Source organism: Rattus norvegicus, chromosome 1, assembly GCF_036323735.1.
Source record: "Rattus norvegicus strain BN/NHsdMcwi chromosome 1, GRCr8, whole genome shotgun sequence".
Lineage (NCBI taxonomy): Eukaryota > Metazoa > Chordata > Mammalia > Rodentia > Muridae > Rattus > Rattus norvegicus.
Window position 1 is genome coordinate 155,813,707 of NC_086019.1, and position 27,912 is coordinate 155,841,618.

Below are 27,912 nucleotides of genomic sequence, written 5' to 3' on the forward strand. Positions count from 1 at the left end.
CCCGGTTTCATAACTTTCTCTGTGAACTTTGATTTACTTTGTGATAGTTTTTCATGCATGTGTATTCATTGTACAAACCAGTAGGTTCCATGCCATTCCAGGCACATATATCATCACTCTGAGCACACTCACGAGCCTATTACCTCGTATAAGTTTTATCGACAAACTTTTTCCTTGCACTTGGGTGACCCTATTCTGGAGGTAGCTAGTCACTCTCCAGATGCAGTCAGGTTACTGAGTCGTAGTTATAAGGTTTTTTTTTTCATCCATAATTTTGGGGTTTTACATATTGAAAAATTTAGAACTGTTACATCCCCTTGTTGAAATTTCATTTTTACTATTATCACATGATCTTCTTTGAAGTGGGCAATAGTCTGTGCTCTAAAATATGCTTCTTTCCCTCCATGTTATCAAACATAGCCATTGCAGTTTCCTTTTGACTACTGGTAACATGGTGTATCTTTCTGCATCCTTTTCATGTTTACTCAGTTGCATCAATGTTTAATGCATATTTCTCATACTTTCATACAATTTGATCTTCATCATCCACTCTGAAAGCTCTGCCTTGTAATTAATGTCATTATATTAAATATGACAGGGCAGTTATGTTTAAGTTGAAATATCTTGCTATTGTTTTTGTCCCTCTTTGTGACTGGGGTCACTTCTTGGATAATTGTTGTGACTGCAGCTCTCCTCCTTTGTTAACTTACTCCCTGCAATTGTGTTCATTGTTGCCATCGTAGTAGTCGCTACTCAGTTACACTGGAGCTAGTGTACATGCTTAACATATCCAGTCTAGCATAACCAAGTACTATGATGTCGTGTGTAGAGTTAGAGCCTTGCAAAGTAGTTCCTGTCCTTCCAGCTTGAGTAATGTCATCCCCCATTGCTATGTGTGTATACAGGCATTTACATTTATGTACAGAGATATATTCTTGTAATTTGTGGTATTGAGACTTTTAAATCTAAAACTTCATGTTTTCAATAAAACTTGGAAAATTATTAGCAATTGCTTCAAATACTTTTTCCACCTTCTCTCTGACCTCCTCTTTTATTATTTGATTATATATATATGTATATATATAATTTTCAGCTATCTAAAATGTCTTACAGACCACTGGTATTTCTGTCATTTCCCCCTTTATTTGTGGTGGCATGTATTTTAGATTTATTTCAAGTATAGGAGATTGTTAAACCACTTGGTAGCCATCTTAATATTGCCATGGCTATATTTTACAAACGATCGTTTTACAAGTGATTTTCACTATTCTTTTGCATATTTCTCTGTGTTCACTAAAATGTTCTCTGAAATATCCAATTCACCATTAATTCCACATATCTTTATAGCTGGTATAGTTTTTGTCATTAAAAGTTCAATTAGTTTCTTTTTAAATTAATTTTATGTTATTTTTAACATATTAACCATCTAAAAATCATTTGCAGAAGTGTCTTAATCCTCTTTTCTGATAATTTTCACACTCATGCCTTTTTCAGATTAGTTTTTGATTGGCTAACTTTTTCTCCTTCTTATTGGTTCTGGTTTTATACTTCTGAGCATGCCTGGTAATCTCTGATTTAATGCCAGTCACTGTGAATTTGGGAATTTTTTTTTTGGATGAGGGGCAATAGATACTCTATGTTCACATACATATTGAACTGTATTCTAGACATTTGGAAAATGTCTGATCTTTTCAAGTCTTACTTTTAAGAGGTTTTTTTTTTAATTGTTGTTGTTTGTTTTTTGGACCAGAGCAGCATTTAGTCTGTGGGTAATTATGTTTCACTGCTGAGGCAAGAGCTTTGTGACTGTGCTATTTGGTGCCTATAAAGTGTGAGGAGGTTGTTGTTGTTGATGATGATGTCATTGTCGCTGCTGCTGTTGTACAGCTACTGAGAACTAGCGTTGCTTCTAACTGTGGCAATGCCACTCCTTTAAACTGGTTCTTTTCATTGTCTTCTGGTAGTTCTCAGACACACACAAACACACACCCCTCAATTAGTACTCTGCTGAATATTGAAGAGTAATAATTCCAGAAATTTCTTTCTATGCATCTCTCTTCTCTCTGGTATTTTATCGTGCAAATGCACAGCATCTGGAGATAAATTATTCCACTACTTGAGCCTATGGGAAACATTTCTCATTCAAACCACAACAAGCTGTGTCTATGAAAGACTTCTGTATGAGCTTCACTTGCTTCAAGTACTTTCCCTATTACTCTGTCCTTAATTTCCTAACTGCCTACAAAACCATGTGGTGATGGGTGGGCTTGCCTAGATGAGTTGTAAAGTCTGAAGTTTGAAATTGAGACATCTAGCAAGTTTGTTATATACATCAGCTTTAGTGTGTGTGTGTGTGTGTGTGTGTGTGTGTGTTTGTGTGTGTACGTACATGCGTGTGCATCCACGTGTGTGTATAAATACACAATGACCTCATGAATATGTTTTAGTATTATTTTAAATGTAGAAAACTTGAGACTCACAGGTTCACAAACCAAATAAAGAATAAAGATACAATTCAGTCCAAATCTAACTATATTAGAGCTTATACTATTTCCACTTTGCTCTGTGCTTCTAAATGCTGTATCTAGTTAACTATGATTCTCCAGGACCACCCTATTTAATTATCTTATATCGAGGAGCAAGCCTCCATCCATTGTCCACTCAAATGCACCTAATGTGCATCATGACAGGGTACTATCTTCCTAGTACAAATAAAGGGTTCCTGTTCTTTAACAAAAGATGAGGTTGGAATTAATAATAAAATTTCTATTCACTGAAAATTACCTACTATTCTCAATAAAATGTTATCTTCGGCATGTCACATTTATTAGATTTTTTTCCCTTGGTATTCAGAAGCTGATATTTTCAAGGAATAGAGACTTTAATTATGTGTGTGTATCTGAGGGGTTTGAGAAAGTGTATGTTCTATAAAAGAGGAAGGAAGGTTTGCCATTCACTAGGCTAGTTTCAGTATCAAATACACTTTGATATGAGAATGAAAGGACTTCTGTACTGTCTCTGAGTCATATTCATACCAGCTAAATTATTAGACCTCTTAGAGGTTGATGAGCTCAGTGTAAGGGATATTGTAGCCACATCTCTTGCTTAGCTGATGACACAGATGCCTAAGACCTGAATCTAAAATTGATTTAAATCCTTTTTAATTGAGTTTTTAAAAATACCTATTATAAGACATAGTCATTACTTTGGAATTGCCTTTTGCAATCACTGCTATAAGAAAAACAACAATTACTTATAATTATAAATTGATTCTAATATTGTACCTTTTTCCCTTAAAAGCAGAGGTGAAAATGACTTATTGATTAGAATAAACTAGCACATTACTCAATTGAAAAATAGGAGTAAAGGAGCATTCAAATCCTAGGCATCTGTTTAAGAAATAGATGACCCACAAAACCTTTAATCAGACAGAGAGTTTTGAAGAACTGGCAAACCTTTGTGATGCCATGGAATTCCATGGAGAGAGTGGGAATCTTTTGATATTGAAAGCATCAATTATTAGTCCTTGGTGTTATGTAAGTATTTGGATAGTTAACATGCAGGAGGCAAGTGAGTTTACAGTCTGTATCTAAAATTAAGGCATTGGTTCAGAGTAAGAAAGAATGTTCTAGAACAACAGTTCTCAACCTGTTGGTCATGACCCATTTTGGGGTTAACCTTAGCATATCCAGTATATCAGATATTTATTTTACAATTGATAATAGTAGCAAAACTACAGTTATGAAGTAGCAACAAAATAATTCTATGTTTTTGGGGGGGGTCACCAGAACATGAGAAACTATATCAAAGGGTCACAGCATTAAGAAGGTTGAAAGCCACTGGCATAGAGAAAAGATTTGGGCAATTGCAAGTAGAGGAGATGGATTTCTGCTTTTAGAATTCTAATGCTCTTAAATATTATTGTTGGGCTCCTTACATGTTAATTTGATTTAAAAATATTTACTGGCAAAATTATTTGATTTAAACAAGATAATCTGATAAATAACATGAGGGTGGTGTGAATGGACAACACATAACTATGTAAGGACATGTCACTTGACCTAAGCAAAGGTTCTCCGTCATTCCTGATTGTTACTTGCCTCTAGAAGCTTCTAAGAAGAAAATGGGTAAGAAAATTGATTTAAACTCTTTTTTTTTTTGTGAAAGCATCTTTTTAGGAGAATTCTCAAAATACAAAAGGGCCTTGATGGCAGTGTCAGGGATGAGACCCTTTCACAACGAGGAGCACATTTGCAGTTCACGTGGCCTTAGCGTTATTTTGTTCAATCTATCGTATGTGTTTCAATGAAATGTGAATTTTTATCCCTGTCACGTGGGTTCATAAACTTCAGATCTCAGATTTGCTTCTCATATTTCCCAGTAGACCTTTGAAAATTGATGTGTGTTTTATAGGGGCTGCAGATGAAAATGCTAGGCACTGGTATCCAGGTCCACATTCGTAACAATTACGGGTGATTGCAAAGGTAGGAACAAGTAAGGATTAAGCAGCTACCATGTCCAAAGTGCCCTAACCAAAAGCTGTGACCTTAACTAGTTCAGGTCTCTCAAGGGAAAGTGGGGGTGAGGTGGGGATATTTGAAAGACTGTTCCTAGGGAGTTAGCCTGTTTAAACTGGTGTCCCTGCTCCCTTGAAGCATTAAGTTTTCACTCAATTTGTCTGACTCCCTTCGCAGCATTCCAAGGTACCAGAGATCCTTTTAACCCAGCATTTGGTTAAGCCAACCCCCACTGTGGACAGTGCTTCCTCTTGGCTTGTGTGACACACCTACTATCCTCACCCTCTTCCCACTCCAGTCCCCTCTGTCCCTGCTGACTGAAAAAGAAGAGAAAATTCTGGAGTTTCACCCCCTCTGTTCTCTTTGTTGGCTTCATATGCTGAGAAATTATTACATAAGAGCCACAGATTGACATCTCAGATGTGGCCATCAGCTAAAGCCTCAGGTTACATGACCAGGATAGAGGAAATCACTTCACCATTCTAAGCCTTAGTTTCCTAAAAGAACAGAAATGATATGGGCTGGTGGACCTGACACAGCATGAACCCCGTGAGGTGGTCATTATTGTTTAGATGATTACTCTGATTCCCAGCCCACCTCTGTGGGCTCGTCTTCTTGCCATATTCCACCTGTCCTGAAGTTTCTGAACTAAAGGTGTCAGAAAGACATTGCATTATGATTGACAGTGGCCTTCAAGCACAGCCTTAAGGGAGATAACTTGTTGCATTTTTTTTCTTTTTAACAAATCAAATTTAGGGCAAGATAGCAACACCAAAAAAGAGCAGAAATCTTTCAATAACAACTTGTTATTAAAACCTAAGGAGAAGGTGGTGGTTGTTTTTAAGAGCAAATTTGTAAATGACTTGTGGAGAGCACAATTATTCAAAGGCAGAAAGCCCTGCATTTCGTATCCCTGAAGGAGTCGGTGATCAGACTCGAAATGGGGATGCTATCAAAACCATTATTTCTCTGTGATCATGGCAAGTAATTCCACTGTAGTTTAATTTCCTCTTTAATAATGAGACTTTTGTTTAAGCCCTTAAATCCTCTGATAAAGTGTAGTCTCCCGCTTTATGTTTACTGTACTTTGGGCAATTTCTTCAGATCTTATCCTATTCCTAAAGTGGGTATGTTAAGTTATGTAAGAAAAGGCTAAAGTAGCAGTGACTTAAACATGAAGTTTCTTTCTCTTGTCATACGTTGTGGCGAGCTGCTCATAGCTAGTGGGCCAGTGCAACAGATCCATCAGGAAGCTCTAGACCTCCCTAAGCGCATTGATCTGCCTTTCCTAGGGCAGGTTCTGTTATCCTCTGCATCGAACAACAATGCTGGAGTGTCAGTCATCCGGGTTTCACTAAGAGTCAAGACGCTGGTGGTAGAATGGGGCCTCTTCCCTTTACCATTTACCACAACCAGTTGCATTTTAGGTGTCAAAGTACAGTCCTCAGAATATACCTTGATTTTTAAAAATAGAGAAGGGAAATCTATAAAAGACACATGGGATGGTAACCATAGCAATGCTAAACCCTTGAGGTTCCTTTAAAATAGAACGATAGAAGGCAAATCATGGCTTCACCACTGGACTAATAATGTAAGTCTGTCTCTAGGCCCAACATGCTGTTTAGACAGATTTTAATTTCTAGCCACCTCTTTGAGTTCTCTAGTAACGCCAAATCAGAGGGTGTTTAACAAACCCCATATGTAAAGAAATATCAATTCTGCCCTGACACACACAGGAGCAGTGAAGTTGGGCAAGTAATGCCCGTTTAGTGTACAATGTTTTTGGCTGCTGCATATGCTGACTTCCGTCGGCTTTGACAGCCACACTCATCCTGCCTAAATCCACCAAGCCCTAGAGGTCACAGACAATGCATCAATCCCTAATCCCACAGCATTCTCTTACAGCTAAGTACCTTTGCCTTCTATGTGCCTGGCCTCTGCTGCTCTTAGTTTACTTAATTTCTCTAACCAAGTTGGATGCATTCCTCAAGACTTTCCCCGAAGGCCACCTCTCTGCCCCTTCACAGTTGGAGTTAGTGTTCCTCTGCCACTTGATTTCCCCAGCCTGTGGCTCATCCCAGCCTTATGCACACTTCCCAGTGTGTCCTTGTCCTGTGCTTTGTATGGTATCCTCCACACTAGACTAACCTGTACTAATGGCCACAGCCGTCCAGGTTGTATCACTCCCATCAGCACTGGTCTTTTGCACTTAGAAGGTGGTTAATTTGTGTATGCTGAACGATGGGATATTGATTTGAAAATAGAAGTCTTAGGATTAATCAACCACTGCATAAGGCTAAGGATGTGATGGTTCTCTTCTGGAGAAAAGACACTTCTCAGAGGCGGAGTTACATTGAGAAAGGCACAAGAGAAAAGCAGAGCAGGATTCGGGTTCAGTTCTGCAACTTACCTAGTATGTGCCTATGCTCAAATGTCATAATGTGGCTATCTTTTCCTATTTTGTAAAGTGAAGAAAATAATACCAAATCCACAGTGCTTTTACTATTCAGTGCTGACCTCTGTGAAATGCCTATTCTAGTGGTAACCAACACTACGTTTCAGACTGCGTTCCTTCCTCAGTTGCTCTACTTCCTGATCCCATATTAACAGTGAATACACCGGGACACAGCTACCCGAAAAAGGAAAAAAAAGCCTTAACGTATTTTCACTTATAAAAAATATTAAAAGGAAGAAAAACATGATTGAAACCATTTAAACCCACCAGACTTATTAAATGTATCAAGTATTGAAAGATAGACTCAAAGATGCATGTAATCGCTCCCGGTGGGAGATTTTGTTCAAGCAAAAGACCACAGTGAGACATGATTTAGAGTGGTCATAACGTGTATCTCTGTGGATTATTAAGTAAATTACTTCTCAGATACATATTTGTCTGGCGATCTTGTAGATATCCTTACCCACTCAGAGTTGGTTACTCCATCTTCTCTAACTGATTAAATGAAATTGAAAAGGGCCCCTTGTGAATATCCCTGCTTGCTGGAATTGATCTCAGCCTGTAGGCAAGAACTCCTCCTTGCTGAACTGGCCGTCTTGATTAACTTAACAACAGGGCTTTTCCCTTCAGATGTTCACAAGTCTGCAAAAGAAAATTCTCCCTGCCCTCAAATTACCAGTCAGTAAGTGCATGTTTAAAAATTTTACTTATTTATTTTTCAGACAGATTCTCAGTGTGTAGCCTTGGCTGACCTGGAACTCATTTATGGACACCAGGCTAGAAGTTGAGATCCAATTGCTTCTGCCTCCCAAATGCTGCTATTAAAGACATGTACCACCGTACCCAGCCCTATAAATGGCCGTTCTTCAAAATGCAGCTTCCTTTTTGGAAAATTTAGTGAAAATCTGGACTTTACCGTACCTATTAATTCTATAGCTTATTATTGTATATGTAAAACTCAATGGCTAGACACCTGCATTTCTCCATGTTTTTAATCTTTGCTTCAAGACAGGAAGCATGTGGCTACGTGGATCTGAGAATGCAGACTGGAGACACTGAATATTTCTTTGCAACATTTACAAAATAACCTTTGAACAAAATTAAAAGTAACTTGGAATGTCTAAGGACAAGCCTTAGTTTTCTCTACAGATCCTAAAAGCTTCTACCGTGCTATCTATCAAACGCTAAATATACTTGATCTGCTTGCAGTAGTATCTCACCAACTAGCTTTATAAAGTGAGTGGAAGTGCACTGCTACCTTCTGCCTTTAACTTCAGCACATTATGTAAGATAAGGCCACAGTCCTTACTAACTTCTGGGGCCCGGGTCAGAATACAAAGTACATGGAGAATGTGTAATGGACAGAGGCCAGCTCCGTGGCTGTTTGCAGACAGTTGTTCTGATCACTGTGTGATAGCAGACTGCAAAGCAGAGAATAGAAATCCTGGCTTCACTTTGGGAACTGATGATTACAGTTGTGAACCTTTCTAGTCCTAAGGCCCCCAGCCAGGGGTCAGTCTGGCAGTCTGAATGCTTCTCACCTCTGCCTATTCATCTAGACATCTCTAGCACTACTCCAGCTTGTGTGCCACTGGATGTAGACTTTGCTAGGAACAGTTAGCAGAGTCCAGTTCCTCTTATGTTTTCCTGTCCAATTTTCTCACTTCTGTCCGAGCTGATGGCCCAACTTCCTGGTAGCTTTCCACTTGAGACTTAATCACTCTGAGTCGTGACTAACATGGGAAAACTCTAAGTAGAGCTCTCTCATTCATTCACCTCTTCGGTAGAACCAATCATCTGTCAAGTTTCTGTCAGTCCTTGTACATGCACACCAGATGATGTGCTGTGGCTTCCTCCCCAAACCTATCTCTTAGTCCCTAAGAATGTGACAGATTTCTAATAAGACGTCTCTTCTTCCAAGAAACTACCTCTTTTCCTCAGCACAATCGCCTCTCAACAGAAAGGACCCTTCTCAGAGCACACACACACTTCCTGAATTGATCTCTGTTGAGTGGCTGTGCACTCTCCCACTGAGAGGACCACACGCTTCCGTCCTTCGGATTCCTGTACCTCGAACTCGACACACCCAGCATTTCTCCAGCGGCCTCATGAAGCCCTTGTCGAATTCTTCAAAAACCATTTCAAGTAGACTTTCTCTTGGGTTTTTATTTTAAAAACCAATAGACATCTTTGGGATTCCAAATGGGCTTGGAGATGGGATGGCATCAATAAAAGAAAGGTTCATCACTTCAAGTATCTGGAAGCGGAGTCTCTGGCATGAAAGTTTTTAGCTTTGATTTAATAACAGCCAGAATTAATTGTAGGGGGCCTTACGGTTTCTGAGCACTAGAAGTGAAAACAGGCCAGAAGTTATCTTTCCCTCTGTTCAGTCAGCATTTCAGATGTTGTTTCTAGAAATGTTTTTTTGAAGAAAAGGCAGTGGTTTATTCTGGCACTAAAACTTTGAGACTTGCACATAAATTATGTAGAGAGTGCCAAAGCAAGTATCTGAACCTCCACTAGTCCTGGCCATGTGAACTTGAGTCACACCAACCCACATTGCCTCACCTAGAGTGGGGTTCATTTCTCTCTGGCACACACACACACACACACACACACACACACACACATATATTCATACAATCTTTATCCATTTGTTTTTTATGAAGCATCATACTGATAATTATTTTTCTGCAACTGCCAACCCCGTAAAATTCATAATGGCATTGGTTTTTGTGGTTTTTTTATTCACCTCCATATTGCCCCCCAACACCTGGCATTATACTCGACACTTCGTGGGTGTTAGCTGGATAACTTTGAAAGCATGATCATGTGGCTTCCAGCATCTAAAAATTACATTAGCTGCCTTCACAGCCACAACACTGGGTGGTCTGATTCCTTTCTCCCATGGAAAGAAAACATCATCCTTTGTTCTGCCCTGAGTTCCCCTGGCTTTTACTGCTACTAGAATCATGAGCCCCAGATCTGGCATTTCATAGGAACCAGAGAGCTGTTACATGAATCAATATTTAAACAATAAAAACTAGGAATGAATCATTGTTCTGTTCTCCAACAGCTGAGTTTTAGCACAGTTGCCTGGACCTGTCCATACTATTCTTGCAGCTGTACCATGTGTCTGTACACCAAGTTCCTGGTGTGAATACTACCCGAGTTCCTCAGCACCAGCATTGTCTAGTATAAAGAATTAACTTGTAATTGAGAGAACAGGAAACAGAATTTTAAAGGCCTTTGCCACAGCTCCAGAGCAGGTGAGCAGCAGAACTGGGAAGAACTTCCAGTCTCTACTGCCATTTTCCATTACTCTGTTCCAGAATGCATAGTGGTCAATGTATTACTAAAAGAATGGGTGGATGACTGACTCTGGGGACATGATTTCACCCTATCAGTACTAAAGTTAAAATAGTCTGCTACTGGGAACATACTAATGATGTTTACATAAATTATAAATGTATAGACACTAATTTTCTGAATTTTATTAGTCTTTGTTTCTCTTTAAATTTCTGAGTTATTTGGAAAGCTGGAGACATTTCCTATAAAAATTGCATCCAGTTGACTAGAGTAGATACATAAAGCTCTTACTGAGCAAAACTCAGACCACCTGTTTGGGCCTCTCAACTCTTCAGCACTTTTGAAGTCACTGGGAAAAGAGTCTAGAGTCTAGCGGCTTCCAAAAATTAAGTATAAGAAATATAAGTACATGAAGAAGATATAATGAAGTGACTAAGTGATAAGCCACCTTATCTTATAAGCACAAGAGCAGCATGCATGTGTGTGTGTGTGTGTGTGTGTGTGTGTGTGTGTGTGCGCACAAGCACGCATTAAGCATTATAACCTAAGAGAGGATCTCTCCCATGATCACTGAATGGAGGTTGTCCCCGATAGTTGTATTCATCTTATGTGTTACCAAAAACAGCAAAATTCTCTCAGTTAAATCATAAGATGATATTGATGGTTAAACGACCTCACTTCAGGTGTTAAAGCAAACAAGAGTAGGAAAATGAATGTAAAAATACTGGCATCTTTTACTCCCACTTAAAGAGAAGGGACCCACAGGAGACCCAAGGAAATGAAGTAATTTTCCCAAGGTCATACTGGTTGGGCTCTGACTTAAATTAAATTCACCCCTTCCTTTTGCGGAAGACTACAGGATGAGTGGAACTGCTCCTCAAACCCCTAAGAGAAGATTCTAAAAGGAAAAAACATCGGCAGGCAGGGGAACTGAAGTGGAGGCCAGAACAGCAATAGTAAATTAACGTGCAGAATGGCACTTTCACCAAGAGTGGGGAAGAAACTGTGTTCCCTGGACAGCCAGATGCAGGAAGGTTTCTACAGAAAGTTATGAGTGTCTGAATTGACTGAAAATTGCTGAATGATTTAAACACACATATAATAGATAGATGTATATATAAACCCTATTTATAAAGCATCAGTGCTTCTACTTCTTCACAATGTTAAAAAATATTGACTAATAGAATAAAAGAAGTCTACAATAGCTGTTCAAGTTGTGGCAAGGTATCTGAGTAAACGAAAGGGGGTGTTTGATGGCCAAGCCCATATGAGTGGGGAAGACTGCAAGTGTCCAAGAGAAAAGGGCCAAGTCCTCAGGAATGTAAGGTCACTCTCACTGCAGACTCTCCCCATGGAGTTCCATGCCTGAGGCTGACCACCTTGTAGAGTAGGGCTAGAAGACCTGCGATCACTTTTCTGCCGAGAAAGGATAGCGGTCCCTTCCCTCAAAGGTTCTTAGTGAGCATCCAAGAGGAGTTCCTGCTTTTCACTTATGCTCTTCTGACATAGTCTGCTGGGTTCAGTTGGAACTGTATCCAGGTCCTGACTGCTCTGCTTCATCAGGACACTGTCTCCTCAGATGCCCACATGACCCATTCCTGTGCCTCTTTCAAGCCTTGACTATGACATCAAGGAAGTCACAGCTTGACCTTAATCTAAAATGGAAGTGTCACTGCCACCATGCCGTCACCCCCCTAGTGCTGACCCAAGCTTCCTCTTCTATCTTCATCCTTTTCACAGCAATTACAAACTTATAATTTTCTCACCTTTTGCCTACTTTTGTGGTGTGTGTGTGTGTGGTGTGTGTGTGTGTGTGTGGTGTGTGTGTGTGTGTGTGTGTGTGTGTGTGTGTGTGTGTGTACTGTTTTGCCTATCTCCTCTCATTAAAATGTAAATTCTGTTAGGCCACGATTTTTAATGGTTTTCTTTCCTTATGTATCTCAGGCACCCAGACCGTCATTGTTTCATAAGTGCCCAACATTTGCTGAATGACCAAGTAGCCAAATGAATGCACCTCATTACCTACCCTCTCTGCCTTACATAAGTTTCCAAGGGCTGGAATCAAGCTGATTCTTCATTTCTGAATTCTCAGAAAAGGCAGCCATGCCTGAGGTACTTGGGAGATAAATCCCAAATAATGTTACACTTAATATTCAACTTCATCTTGTTTTCATACATGGAACCTTGCTTATGTTCTGAACTCAGGGTGCTCGCCTGGGTGAGGATGGGAGCAGTGTGTCCTCTCGGTCTGCCCTGTTCATAGGTGACAAAGGAAGCCTGAAAATCACATGGGAGGTGTGAGGGGAAAGGTTGCCTAACTCGAGGGTTTCTTCTGTCAAAATGAAGCCTGTGTCTCCCATCTGGTTTTCTGGAGGGGAAAAAAAATGACAAACAGAATAACAAGCCCAATACCAGGAAACGTTGAAAGGTTGGCCAGCAACCTAACACTGTGAAGTATGAACATTCTGTTACTTATTCCAAAATCCACTACAATTTGGAACTAAGGATTCAGAACATTCATATCAAATGTTCTTGGATTCTTTCTTCCATATTTCATGAATTCTTGGGGAAAATGAACTTTATACACCACATCATCTTACTAGTCAGTAAACAGTCATCAATAACATAATCAAATGCCTTGTTGATGCTCCAGTTAGCAAGTAATAGTCTAAATCGATTATTAAATATTGAGCACAGACTCACAACTGGAAGCTTTCACGTCATTTTATAGGGCCCTTTGAGCATAGGTGTTTGTCCTTTGCTGTGTATTTCCATAAGCTTGAGTATATAAGGTTCAGTGATTTGCTTAACATTACACTACTGCTTAAAATAAGAAAGGTAATATTTGAATTCAAGGCTCTGATGTCTCTGTTTCCTTATAAATTGCCCAGATATTGACTTAAATGCTTAAATGTTAATTGCTCAGTCAGTTCTGGTGATGCATGTTACAGAAATACTTCTTCTATTTCTCCATTCCAAACTTTTAAATTGGTGAGAGTGGTACTCTGACAGGGAATGTGAAAACTTGGCCTCCCTTTTTAGCACAGGCCAGAAAGAAAGGGCTACATCTGGGGCTATGTCAGCCCCTTGAAGTCTCTCCATGAGTGAAAGAACCTCGGTCTAATACATGAGACCAGAATATAAGAACACTTCACACTATCCACGTTCCCCTTCCCCACACTTTAGTTTATGAAGCTCCAGCTGATGGTATTTGAGAGTTAAACAATAGAGATTTTAGGATGACTGTGCTCTATAGCCGCTCCCAACCCTGAAAACTGAAATACCATCCACCGTGGTCCAATGAACTCTACCCTTGGGTAGGTTCAAGTCTGTTTATACCTCCCTGTGATGGAGTTGGGAGACTTGTCATTCAGGCCTGTAGTGAAAATTAATCTGACAGGTTCCAGGACACCTTGAGAGAGAAGGCAGGCGGGAGAGGGCCCAATTCCTGAAGATGTTGATAATAAGGTGTCTGAAATGATCAACGAGCAGGACCCCATGCATGAGAAATATGTTCACTCTGTATCCCTGAGGAAATCAGTAGCACTGGAGACCCTAAGAGGGGAGAGAAAAATAGATGGTTGTCACTCCTGAAAACAATGATGGTGTCTAAATTATAATCAAAATGTGACAACTACAGGGAGGCTTAGCCTGTAAGGACTTCAGGGCCCAATTAGTTCTATCTTCAGTCCTGACAATAGCTGCCTGATTTCTGGCTACAGCAGAAATTGGTGTTTTCCCAATCTTCTCAGAACCTTGTATATGAGCTCGTACATGCCTTGTGAGGTTCGAATGATTTAATGGCCTAGGCTGACTCGTCATAAAATTTCCCTTCTATAACAATGGAATAATGCCTTCATTTTTGTGTCACAGACAATTAAACACCTAGGCCTGTCATGTGTAAAGCTTACTACAGTACAGTACTTGGTCATAACTTAATAAGCACTGTCATCTTAGGTAACCAACTCTTTGTAAGGATTGACAGGGATGAATTTGTTTCCAAGCATGAAGACTGGTTTGCTTGTAGGTACCACCTCCTCTTCATTAAATGCATGTGTATATTAAAGTAGATGAGGAAATAAATGGCTACCTAGGATAAATCTCCTGGACAGGAAAACTTACCCACAAGACTATACATCATGAACCTCAACATATTTGAAGTAATATAAGGACCATATATCTCCCTTTACCATGAGACAATGTGTTTCTACTTGAAAGGCAGTAATGGTGCATAATTCCTCATGACTTCTATAGAAAGACAGGCCAGTCCATGCTGGTTACCATTCTGATCCCCCTTGCCTGTTGTTTCTAGCTGCTTAGAGGACAATGTTGTTTTAGAGAAAGCTAAGGAATTCTTGGAATTTCCCTGTGAAAATTGATGTTTAAAGCAAACTGCTTCTACTGATCAACTGCTTTGAAACTGGATGAATGTGAAACCTCCTGACCCTGAGTTTATATAATCAAGAATATGCAAAGGCTAAAAATTGCAATGAGAGGGCAGAAGAAAAAATCTGAGGCTTAAGAATTTTATCATTTTGATCCAAAGGAATCTTTCAAAAAGGGTCTGGTCCTCTACATAGGAGTGCTTGGAGGTATGACTTTTGGATCATGAGATGGATAAATTCATCAATGGAATAATAATGGAAATGCATTTCTAGTAAAAGCTGGGCATTTCAGGGGCTGGAAGTCACTAGAGTTATGCCCAAAAATTGTCTCAGAGCATTTCTTTAGATGGTCTCTGTGGTGTTCCTGGATACCGTGAAATGGCAACTTTTCTCCACTATGTGATCTTAGTGTTGATGTTCTGTCTTAATACAATCCCACAGTGATGGAACCAGATTACTATAGACTAAAATCTTAGAAACTCTTAGTGAACACTAACCTTCCCCTTTAAGTTGTTTTTCTTGAGTATGTTTTTTGGTGATGGAAAGCCGGCTAACTCAAAAGAGGAAGTGGCATGAGGCTAATTGATCCCTGCAACACAAGCACAGCCCTATGAGTTGAGCATTAACATTAATTGCATGGAAAACTACCTTGTTTCTTCAAATTGTCTTGTGGGACAAAAGATTAAAACAGGACAAATACCTTGAGTTATTGAGTCGTTTCCTCCTCCTCCTCTTCCTCCTCCTCCTCTTCTTCTTTCTCCCTCTCCTCTTCTTCCTTTTCTATCTCTTCCTTCTCTTTCTCCTCCTCCTCATCCTCTTCTTCTTTCTCCCTCTCCTCTTCTTCCTTTTCTATCTCTTCCTTCTCTTTCTCCTCATCCTCATCTTCTTCTTCCTTTTCTTCATCTTCTTCTTCCCCATCTTCTTGATGATATGTAAGCTATAACACGAAGTAGTTAAGTTAGAAAGGTTTTAAAGTGGGACTGTGTTTAAATCCTGTCCCCCTGCCCTCAATTCCACTTCCAGGATGCCCTATATGTTTTAAACACTCTTCGTTATGTGCATGAGTAAGAAAATGAGTGTTTAAGATGGAAACAAAACAGATGGCAGTTTCTGATTTTTAAAATGAGAGCAACTAAAGGTCATGTCTTTCTGCTTCAGTCTAGCTTTCTTCCCCACACACCCGAGGGAACGCATTTTGAGAAAATTTACTATGTATGTTTTTTTTTATATCACATTAAAAAGATGCCATCTCAAATCACCCTTTATGTAATTAAGAAATAGCCATTCACTCCCCTTAACAGGGTAGAGGTGAAGTAAAGGAACTGTTGTCCTAAGGTATTCCTAAAGATTCTCACTGAATTCCTGCAAATACATGATATGCAGATGTGATTGACTCCATTTTGTAAATAATTTGAAACTCAAATTACCCCCAATAATTTCCTCATGTCAGCCTTTGGAAAAAAAAGTGGACTGACCTGAATGTGTCTCTTTATTTATAAGGTGTTGGCACTCTCCACAGCGACTTACCTTAATGTTTAAAATGGAGCACATCCATGGAGATGAGCAGAGTAGGCAGACTTTATATAATCGTTGGTTTAGTTCTTTCTCTTGTTGCACAGAAAGGTGAGAGAGAGACAGACCCCTAATCAAGCAGAGGCCTGAATTTCACAGGACTGAGGAAATCAAGTTGCAGCACCCTGTTTTTTTGAGCCTTAAAGTTGTCATGGAAACAAATGCTTCTCCAGCCTAAACAAGTTCACAGCACAGAAGGCAGTACTGACTCACTCCTTCATTTATAAATGCTTTCCCTGGGTCTCTGCTCAGGCTGGAGCGACTGACTTGAAGTCACTCCCAGTGTAGGCTTTTAATGTAAGCTGCCCCAAAGCAGTCAAGGGCAGAATGCTTTGCAGCTTTAGAGGACAAAAAGGTCTGCTGCCTCTATGCTTTGGCTTCCTAATTAAGCAAAACAGATGTTGGTTTCATAAGGTTTCCTAAGAATTAAACTATAAAAATAATCATCTGTAAGTTTGTGTTAATGAAATTACATAAAGCAAAACTACTCTGCCTATAACGAAGCCATACTAGGTATTCAGAAGGTTATTGGCATTCCTTAATAATTGTTTTTATTTCCAAGTAATCAGTAATGGGTGATAGGACCCTCAGACAGGTAAACTGTCCTGACTCCCTGGCCTACAATCAAATGATGCTGCTTTTAATCTCCTACATTCCTACTGTAACAAATTCTCTTCTTCCAAGTCCTTGCCCTTACTTCGGTCCTCATATCAATCTCTATCAGCGCCAAGTTGCTGCCTCTTTCACTTTTAAAGACTCAGGTGTTCAGGCTGATAGCACCCAGGTAGCTCAAGTGTGTACCTTTCTGGATTGTAGGCACATCTGTATGTCCTTTATGTCACAGAAGTCTCCAGAGCGGTAGTTCTCAACCTTCTTAACGCTGCTACCCTTAAATACAGTTCCTCATGTTATAAAATTATTTTTACCATAAAATTATTTTTGCTGCTGCTTCATAACTGAAATTTTGTTGTAGATTGAAAATATCTGACATGCATGGTGTCTGATATATGATCCCTGTGAAGGGGTCATGATCCACAGGTTGAGAACCACTGTTCTAGAGACGAATACATGGACATTTTGAGGAGAGGGAACCATTTTTCTCCCTCCCATAATCTACCTTCTGCTTTCTATTGATTCACTTTCCATAATTGTATGACCCTATCCCACTAATACATTTTTCCATTTCCTAGTTGGCAGTAACATGGGCTCATACCCCACATGCTCTAAACCTATAGACAGGGAAGTCTGTGAAGTTTCACGGCTCATCTTACTATCTTCATTTTTTCTGGTATTTGCTAAGGTAATGTAGGCTTTTTTTTTAACCACGTATCACAGCATACAGCATTCTTTTTTTTTTTTTTATTAACTTGAGTATTTCTCATATACATTCCCTTTCCCGGTCTCCGGGCAAACATCCCCCTAATCCCTCCCCCTCCCCTTCTTTATGGGTGTCCCCCTCCCCATCCTCCCCCCATTGCCACCCTCCCCCCAATAATCTAGTTCACTGGGGGTTCAGTCTTAGCAGGACCCAGGGCTTCCCCTTCCACTGGTGCTCTTACTAGGATATTCATTGCTACCTATGAGGTCAGAGTCCAGGGTCAGTCCATGTATAGTCTTTAGGTAGTGGCTTAGTCCCTGGAAGCTCTGGTTGCTTGGCATTGTTGTTCATAAGGGGTCTCGAGCCCCTTCAAGCTCTTCCAGTTCTTTCTCTGATTCCTTCAACGGGGGTCCCGTTCTCAGTTCAGTGGTTTGCTGCTGGCATTCGCCTCTGTATTTGCTGTACTCTGGCTGTGTCTCTCAGGAGCGATCTACATCTGTCTCCTGTCGGCCTGCACTTCTTTGCTTCATCCATCTTATCTAATTGGATGGCTGTATATGTATGGGCCACATGTGGGGCAGGCTCTGAATGGGTGTTCCTTCTGTTTCTGTTTTAATCTTTGCCTCTCTATTCCCTGCCACGGGTATTCTTATTCCCCTTTTAAAGAAGGAGTGAAGCATTCACATTTTGATCATCCATCTTGAGTTTCATTTGTTCTAGGCATCTAGGGTAATTCAAGCATTTGGGCTAATAGCCACTTATCAATGAGTGCATACCATGTATGTCTTTCTGTGATGGGTTAGCTCATTCAGGATGATATTTTCCAGTTCCAACCATTTGCCTATGAATTTCATAAAGTCATTGTTTTTGATAGCTGAGTAATATTCCATTGTGTAGATGTACCACATTTTCTGTATCCATTCCTCTGTTGAAGGGCATCTGGGTTCTTTCCAGCTTCTGGCTATTATAAATAAGGCTGCGATGAACATAGTGGAGCACGTGTCTTTTTTATATGTTGGGGCATCTTTTGGGTATATGCCCAAGAGAGGTATAGCTGGATCCTCAGGCAGTTCAATGTCCAATTTCCTGAGGAACCTCCAGACTGATTTCTGAATGGTGGTACCAGTCTGCAATCCCACCAACAATGGAGGAGTGTTCCTCTTTTTCCGCATCCTCGCCAGCATCTGCTGTCATCTGAGTTTTTGATCTTAGCCATTCTCACTGGTGTATCACAGCATTCTTAGAGCCTCTTCCCAGGGTCCAATTTCAAAGCTGTTCCTTGGTATTTGTTATAGAATACACTGTGTCTGGCACCAAAATAGATACTAGTTTTGTGTTACCACCACAACAATTTATTCTACATCTAATAATTTTAAACAACAGAAATGTCTTATAGTTCCATAGGTCACAGAGAATCAAAGAAAGCTGTCAGTAGATTGTACCCACTATGGAGGTTGTTGGAGAGTATCTGCTTTCCATTTGTCTTGTTTGTTGACAGAATCCAATTCCTTAACAGAGTCACCTATTTACATTATATCTTTATGGTCTGCTCCTATACTTTGCTCTCCCACCAGTAAAGGCTCATGCAGTTAAATTGCGAATGCTCAGGTAATCTAGGGAGATCTCCCCAAGTTAAGACCTTCAACTTAACCATATCTACAAGTATCTTTGCCATTTAGTGTATCATATTCACAGAGATGGGGAGATCAAGTTATAGTCATTTTGTACATTAGGTTAGGGACATTATTCTTTCTGCCACATCCTTTACAATCAAAAGTCACAGCAAATAATTTTTTTCTTCACATTTCGGGCACTGCTTCTAACGGTCTTCACCATTCTCTGCTATCCTCCCTCGAAAGAGACGGCTCAGAATTCTCACCAGCATAGAACACATCAGTGCTGACAAGGCCCATGATTGTTAAATATTATCAAGATATAAGCTCTATGAGAAAGAGTAAGTGCTTGGATGGGGGTTGGTTGTAGAAGAAAGAGCTCATGGGTTGGTACAGTGGGACATTCACATTGTGTCTTAGATTTAAAGTCCTCATCTTCCCTCTACACATCCCTGGTATATCTTCTGACACTGGATATTTTACTTATATTTTATGACTTTGTATCCTCATCAATAATCAGAGGCTAACATGTATGCGCTTAAGTAGCGGTAAGAACTGAATGTGCACCCATTGGACTGCTGATAACTCTCAAACCTAATCCATGGTGCCAATATAAACATTGTCACCAAATCACAGGTTCCTTAGGGATAACGAGCTCTAAACACCAATCTTATCATGTATTCCTAAAACTCTAAGGCTGCACATGTGCAGTCTTGTCTACCTAGTAACTTAAGCAGGTCACGGAAGAGAAAATGCCCTAGAATTCAGTTGGACACTTCATACGCCCTGTGCAATTGGGTGGCCTTATATTTTGCAGCTACCATATGCAGCCACAGGCATGAGCAAGCAGCAGCTTCCCTCTTTCTTTACTAGGCTTTCCCAGTTGGCAAAGAGGCACCACACATTGCAGTTCAGGAAAGGCAGGGGGGATGAGAAAGCCATTGCGTTATTTGTGTAAAATTCCACTCGACTTAATGGACTTGTTAAAAAGCTCCCTGGGTGCAAGTGTGAGTCTTAATGGTATTTTATAAAGGCTGTTGTGATGAATTAGCACATAAAGCAAATTAAAAACAGCTTATCGCTTCTTAAATTAGGTGACAGGGCGTTGTAGCATTTTTCCCAGAAGTGGGGATCCATAATATCCAAGGAGACATAAGCTGAAATGTGTCAGCTGCTGGGTTTTAGGAACCAGAAAAGCCAGATTCATTATAATCCTAGCGGGGCAGATTGGCCAAGATAAACAGAGCACATGGAAATAGCACCAAGCTGGGTTCCTCAGCCAGGGCAGCTACTGCCTCAGGCAGAGGCAGGACACTCCCTCTTGGATACTCTCAGGAATGGATGGCACACTGTAGAGCCAGTATTTCACCCGGTGAGGACTGCTGGGAATAATCTCCACATCCTTACTCATCACATACGGCGATACCGATGTGTGAGGAAGGGGGCTTTCTGTGGTGGCCTAGAGCACTTCCAGAGATATGTGTTGAGGCTCTGCTTTGCCCTTATGTTAAGTTGGGTCCAGAGGCCAGAGAGGGGCACTTAAGATGTCTTTGCACAGATTAAAACAGAGGCAGAAGGAACACCCATTCAGGACCTGTCCCACATGTGGCCCATACATATACAGCCATCCAATTAGACAAGACGGATGAAGCAAAGAAGTGCAGGCCGACAGGAGACAGATGTAGATCGCTCCTGAGAGACACAGCCAGAATACAGCAAATACAGAGGCGAATGCCAGCAGCAAACCACTGAACTGAGAATAGGACCCCCATTGAAGGAATCAGAGAAAGAACTGGAAGAGCTTGAAGGGGCTCGAGACCCCATATGTACAACAATGCCAAGCAACCAGAGCTTCCAGGGACTAAGCCACTACCTAAAGACTATACATGGACTGACCCTGGACTCTGACCTCATAGGTAGCAATGAATATCCTAGTAAGAGCACCAGTGGAAGGGGAAGCCCTGGGTCCTGCTAAGACTGAACCCCCAGTGAACTGTTGGGGGGAGGGTGGCAATGGGGGGAGGGTGGGGAGGGGAACACCCATATAGAGGGGGAGGGGGAGGGATTAAGGGGTCGTTTGCCCGGAAACCGGGAAAGGGAATAACATTCGAAATGTAAATAAGAAATACTCAAGTTAAAAAAAAAAGATGTCTTTGCACACAGTAAAGAAGATAGATGCTGCCATGGGTGTGACCCAAGCATATTCTAGAAGCCATAGGGCTCTGAATTACATTGTTGGGCACTCTCTGGTATCAAGATACTGTGCCACTTTGTGTGTTTGTTAATCCTCACCCCACTTCTTACAGGTAGTTGATGTTACTTTACGGTTTCAATAAGCTTGAGGACCACCAAGTTCAGACAGTCTAACCCTGTCTTCTTGACTGCCCAATGAGGGCTTCCCTTTCTTATCTCTGTCCCCCAAGCTTGAGACCTGTTGCTAAGCCAGCAAGCAGTACTTTCAGAAAGAGGAATTCTGTGATAAGCATTAACAAATGGGGGAGCTTCAGAAATCTATAGATAATGAGGAAGTCCGACTTGAAGGAGAAATCTGAAGTCATTGGCCCTGTTAGGTCATGGTCACAGGCAGCAGGCTGAGAAAGTGAGCTTTAAAATGAAAGGGACACAAAAGTCGGGTTTGGAGTCAGTCAGGTGGTACTAACCAACATGGGTACATAAGTGATCTGGGACAAGTTCACTTGTCCTTTCCTTTCTATATATAAGGTGAGATCACTAATTTTTACTTTTATGTTTATTACAAACCTCCAGGCTAAGTTGGGGTGGTTGTTGTTGCTTCTATTGTTGTCCTTACATAGTCACCACCACCACCTCAACCTCTTCCTCGGCTGAGTAAGTGACGGGATAGAGGTACCAAGCTAGACACTGGGTCTGGATCCCAAACTGCCCTGCATTGCTGCCGCTGAGCTATTTATGCTGAGGCCAGTCCTTAGGCTTCCCTCCTCTGAAAAAAAAGTTTCTACTATTTGTAGAAACTTTACAAGGATGAATGGAGTCATGGATATGATAGTCTGTGTGAAAATGTGTGTTATCTATAACATGTATGTTGGAATTTCCCAAGACACTTGTAAGTTTGATTCATTTTTTTAATAGAAAAAAATTACAAAATAAAATCAGTAAGAGCAGTTCTGCAGCAAATGAAGTACAAGAGCCTTTCTCTTCAGAGGCACATGGCCATGCCTATTTCATCTGGTATCCACTTGTGACAATGAGACTTAGGTGTTGTCTTCTGGGTAGATGATTGGAGATCCAGAATGGATGATTTGTGCTGCCTGGAGCAGAGCACAGGGATTTTCCGTCTAAGTGATAATGTTGGTACAGAGTACATACATGAAATACTAGGCCAAAACTAGTGGGAATCATTACAAAATCCAAATTCCTAAATATCAGCTGAAGGACACCCTTGCCAGGGTACTCGGACCAGAAAACTCTCTCCAAATTACATCACTTAGGGATACTGGAAATGGCTGTATTGTAAGTAATTTGACTTCTATGATATTTGAGAGTTAAATGCTGTCTTCAGCCCTTTTTGGTTACCATGGCAGCAGATGTGACATTTCTCTGACAGAGAAGAAGGGGAAGAAAGGAAAAGAGCCAGGGTTGGCCCTAATGACTTTAGAAAATTCCACTCCCCAAATCCGATTTACATGCACGGTGGTTAGGATATAAAGAGCCTCGGAGCAGAGTGAAAGGAATTCACAGGGGAGTGGTAGAAAGCACCTGCTTCTTCTGGGCAAACTTACTGTGTGTGGTGATGGCTTTGAGATGTGGGGGCATATATCAACAACTTTACAGGATAATACTTGAAATAAACTGTCACATCCTCATGACTTCAGCTACTCCATTCACGGGTTTGATCCTGCTTCCCATTCTGATACTGAACCAGGCTTAGGAATCGCAGTACATTGGGCCTAGCAACGGTTCCACCAAACCTCTTCCATGACAACAAAGGATTACAACTCAGAGCAGTAAGTGTGATGATGAGGCGGGCCTGGGGTTTATGGAAGTAAGAAGAGCTGTTGTGTTGTCCAAAGGATTTTCTTCTGTATATACATTTTTCGCTTTTACATTTTAAACACGTATTTAGGTCATTACAGTGACCCCTTCAAAGCACCCAGGATCAGTGGTAGATAACTCAATATTCCATTTGTTGGGAAAAGTCAGTCACTCCAGATAGATGTTTTACATTCTTATCACTTTTCTCTAGTATAAAGGAAGAAATCTATAAGCTATTACATTGAAGAGATTTTATTACAACAAAGGTCTTAAAGATAGCCATGTTTTTCTTCATTTTCTTTATTTTCCATTTCCTTCTGGTAGGAAGGAAAATATCTCAATTGAGTAATAAATTGAAGGTCTAATTTCTCATTAACACCTTGTAATACATGATGGTCTCCAAAAAATAAGGAAGCTGATGCTAATAATAGGGACCTATAGGCTGTCCCTACAACTAGCAAGGAAAAGCAAGAAGTAACCTCGGTATTTGGCCCCCCACAAAATAAAATTGAAAATGAAAATTGTGTAGCACAATCCAGGAAACCATGTAGGAGATGATGGAGTCTTGGGGTAAGAGTTGGAATTCAAAAGTGTGTACTTTAAATCGGTGTCATCGGTGTTGTAACCACACTATCGTTTTTCTTTTCTTTCAGAGCCATGTTTGACTATGACAAGAGCAAGGACAGTGGACTGCCTAGCCAAGGACTTAGTTTTAAATATGGAGACATCCTTCATGTCATCAATGCCTCTGATGATGAGTGGTGGCAAGCCAGAAGGGTCATACTAGATGGGGACAGCGAGGAGATGGGAGTCATTCCCAGCAAACGGAGGTAAGGATCCCTTCTGTGTATCAGAGCAAGTATGTGTGCATGGGAGGAAGGGGGCAAAAGAGAGCTGGGGAAAGAGTGTGTGTGTTAGCTGTCTAGGGAGTGGAAATGCAGGCAGGAGAGGCTGGCAAGATGCATACAGAATAACTGTCTAAATGCAATAAGCATTCTACAGGAAAATTGTCAGTGGTGACAGGTGACAAGAATACAAAAATTGTCATTCTCTACGTTTTAAGATTTTACCAAAATTGGTGAGTATGATGAGGCATAGAAGGAGAAAGGAAGAACTGCTTAGATGATGCTCCTGGCAGCTATAGGCAAAGGCTGTGCTTATGTGCCCGCAGGCCCATTCACAGTACTGAATACACTGATGCCCTTGGGTCAGCATTCATGCAAATACTTACAGAAGGTCAAATGTAGAAGGCAACTTTCTACCCAGATGCTTGGCATCTGAGCTGTTCTATAGCCTTGTGGACAGACATCTTTTACTGTTGTTAATCCTGTTCCCCCTACCAGCACTCCCTTTAGTTGCTCAGATTTTAGATCTATGTATTTCTTAAGCATATCAAGCCTTTCTCCTTGAAATGCTTCCTCAACTGTTTTTGAAGGGCAGAAATGTTCCTCAGAAAAGCTAATTCCTCCATATCTCCTAGCAACTTCTAACCACTACTACCAAGAACTTCCCTTCTCCTGTGTGTCCTTATGGCACAAGACATGGCCTAAGAAACAAAACTGACTATAGCACATCAAAGGTTGGTCAGCATCCCAGCATAGGTGGGGAAGGGACCCATGAGTTCCTACCCCTACCTGAGGAGGTATTGACAGGCGGTGGCTGCTAGGGAAGGGAGAGTTAGCTTTCATCAAGGGCAACATCACACATCATCCTTTTAATCCAAGGAGTTCATGTAGCACTAAAACAGCGATTCTGAACACTACTTTGTGCATTTTCATGTCAAGGCAACATGTGTCCAGGGTTGCTCAGATGCAGTTCGACAAAGCTGTCCTTGGGAAAAGCCATCATGTTCAGTTGGCCCCAAGGACAGAAGCAGAGTGGAGGAGTGAAATCTGTGTCAGAAATAGATTTCAGCTTATTTTAAAGAAATGATTCTTCTCATGGAAATTGCTCCAATCTACCCAGGAAGACATAGAAGGGATTGAAGCTTTAGACAGGAGGGTTGAAGCAAGTACTAGTCCAGTGCTTTCCAACCCCAGCTTCAGCAATTTTCGCCGTCATGTCAATAGTGATTCGTTCATTCAAGAGCTCATCACTTACCTCAAAGAACAGCCCTCTCTGAAACAATTTTCCGCTTACTGTGATCATCCTTGAATTAGCTTTTACACATTTCGACAAAAGCCATCTTTTTTCTTAAAGAAGCCATCTTTACAGTCATACAAGAGCTGGCCTGAAAACGTTTGTTCAGGTTCTCCTAGGTTCATGATTACTTGCATTCCTTTGCATAATAAATATAGATCTCCTACCTTCAAGATATGTGTTGCACAATGTAAAAAATTTGTATTTATTTTATTATAAAATTTGAGTATTTTTGTAGGATTTTAATTTTGTCAAAATGTTTTATTTTATGTACTATTTAACTAGTGTTTTCTCACTGTATAAAAATAACTTTAGAAAATATAAGAAGGAAAGTCAAAATCACAAATACTTCTACCTCTTAAAGAGCCCTCATATGTTAATTCTCATGCCATTTAAATCAATATGAGATGACTCAGCAGTCGAGGACATGCACTGCTCTTGCAGAGGATCCAAGTTTGATATTTCTGTTCCCAGCACCCACAATCAGTGGCCCGGGATCAATCCCCCATTTACTCCAGTTCCAGTAGGATCTGCTGTCTCTATTCTCCCCAAGAACCTGTACTCATGTGCATATAATAATTTCTAAAATCTAAATAAATATATTCAACCGACAGATGTTTCAAATAATTAGCTCTTTTCTCACCTGCCTGCAGAGTTCACGTAGAGTGTAGAAAGAGTTGGTGTGGATAGCAACAGTGCATGACTTTACCCTTTACAAAGATGTCTCTTTTGATGGCTCTGCTTAGTCATTCAGTGCAACTATAAGGCAAATAAAATGAATGCTGTCAGTCTTCCTTTTGATAAGGAATAAATACATGTATAAAATACTCTTATGGCATGTCAGACCTGGTGTGAAGCCCTTTGTGGTTTTTGATATGTTCAAGTCTCGTTAAACTCTGTGGATAAGGTACCATTCTTATGCCCCTCATATTAGTGAGAGCCACAACCCAAAGAAGCTATTGGCCTGCCTGAGATTGCTGGTCTTGTAAGTGGCAGAGCTGAGATTTGAGGGCAGCCCATGGCATCTTGACTCCTATGGCTTTGCCTAAGAAATGTACAGTGATAAAGAGTTGATACAATTCAATTCAGTTAGCATTCTTTAGAGTATGTCTATGTGCCAGGCATACTATGAGTATTATACAAACACTGCCAAGATCTCATCATTCAAAAGACCTCCATTATATAGATACCAAACAAAGAACAAAAGCAATAGACTGGAGAATGGATTCTTTCTCATTATAGCTATGACCATATGTTGTAACCTTTGTTGTTTATATAATTCAGTACAGCTGATTTTCTTAGTTATAAATTATATAGACTTATTTATTTAGCTCATGTTTCTGGAAGTCTGACAGCACAGGTCAAGTGGCCACATATGTTGAAGGTCTTACTTATGATGCCTCTAAAAATCCTAAGATAATATAGGGTGTCTTATGATAAGGAAAGCACATAAATTCCACCCCCATTGTCTCTTACAACAAGCCCATTCTCTCAGAAACCTATTAGTCTATTAGTTTTCATTCTTAAGTGGATTAATACATTTGTGAAAGCAGAATACTCATAACACAGTCACCCCTTGAGTGTTCCACCTGCTCTATTTATTAATGCAATGTTGATTAAATTTCAATAAAAGCTTTGGTGGAAACATTAATAGCATTCTTTATCATACCAGATACTTTCAAACATATGACTTCAATTTAATCTTCACAGTGCTAGAAGCCTCGTGGTGAAACTGGAGGTCCAAGAAGTAAATGTATTTACCAGCTAATGAGCCCAGGTCTCTCTGGTAGCAAGATTGAATGCCTTCCCACTGTACTAAGAGCACTGTTCTAAGGTACTTTCAAGTTATAGAAAGGAAATTCAGATAACCCAAGCACCCTGGCAGAATCACATTGATAGCAAGGGGCTAAGCCAGGATTTGAACACACAGCTTTCATATACCTCTGTGAGCAACTGTCAGAGTTTCAGCTCTCCTTATTCCTACAGGGCATCAGGCTTAGGCCACTTAATTTTTTTCTCATCCCTGTAGCAGAATAATCAACACACACAACTTACAGCCTGGTTCACAGTTTAAGGAGGTATAGTTCAGTACAGCTGTAATAACATGACAGTGGGGTTTCTCTGGTATGGAAATATAAAGCAATTGCCTGTCACATCTGGGTAAAATGAGAAAGCAGAGGCAGGACTCTGGTTAGAACCAGACCTACACTATAAGCCCTGAGCCCTGCCCATGCAGCCCTTCACCTGGAGCAAGGCCCCATCTCTAAGAGATTCCACAGCCTTGCAGCATGTGCTCCAACCCATTAGCCTATGTGAGGAGGTTTCCACTCAAACCATTAAAGGCCCACATTTAGGAATGCCCTCAGAAAAAAACTCATGCCTCCAGCTTACCTGGCAGGGTCCACAGTTGTAGCAAACATGTAAAGCATGTGTTGCCTCCCTTTTACAAGGTGAGGAGGAAACAGAGAATGGTGGTCCAAGTGGCTTTAGTGACACTTCTGAATAGCCTTACATCATGAGTCTAATTGCACCCAGATTAAACACTCACCTTACATGATCTCATTTAGCCTCTGCTGTAACTCTTTGCAGTTTC

The 27,912-nt window shown here is 40.6% G+C and overlaps 2 protein-coding genes across 38 annotated transcripts in view; one reads left to right on the forward strand and one right to left on the reverse strand.

Moving 5' to 3' along the window:
* Positions 1 to 27,912, forward strand: part of Dlg2 (discs large MAGUK scaffold protein 2) — a 2,051,694-nt gene that overhangs the window by 1,949,162 nt on the left and 74,620 nt on the right. For all 36 annotated transcript variants that reach the window (XM_039089312.2, XM_039089327.2, XM_039089335.2 and 33 more), the window contains one exon: positions 23,834 to 24,010. In XM_039089312.2, the coding sequence (XP_038945240.1) occupies positions 23,834 to 24,010 (177 nt within the window). The remainder of the gene's footprint in view (positions 1 to 23,833; positions 24,011 to 27,912) is intronic.
* Positions 9,057 to 16,779, reverse strand: LOC134483753 (histone H3.v1-like). 2 transcript variants are annotated; one of them, XR_010060652.1, is made up of 3 exons: positions 16,194 to 16,774; positions 15,367 to 15,603; positions 9,057 to 13,836 (listed from the first exon to the last, which is right to left on the reverse strand). XR_010060652.1 is itself a non-coding variant. In XM_063279067.1 (2 exons), the coding sequence occupies exons 1-2, from the start codon at positions 16,215 to 16,217 to the stop codon at positions 15,373 to 15,375; spliced, it is 255 nt and encodes an 84-aa protein (XP_063135137.1). In that variant the 5' UTR covers positions 16,218 to 16,779; the 3' UTR covers positions 15,160 to 15,372. The 2 variants fall into 2 exon arrangements, 1 of the variants encoding a protein (XP_063135137.1); XM_063279067.1 differs by lacking the exon at positions 9,057 to 13,836 and having other exon boundaries at positions 15,160 to 15,603; positions 16,194 to 16,779.

What these genes read in the sequence shown, in the direction of transcription:
- LOC134483753 (XM_063279067.1), bottom strand. Translation starts at nt 16,217, where the DNA reads ATGTGCTCCATTTTAAACATTAAG. An exon ending in GCTCCATTTTAAACATTAAG is followed by an intron (nt 15,604 to 16,193) that starts GTAAGTCGCTGT and finishes TTCGTGTTATAG; the next exon opens with CTTACATATCATCAAGAAGA.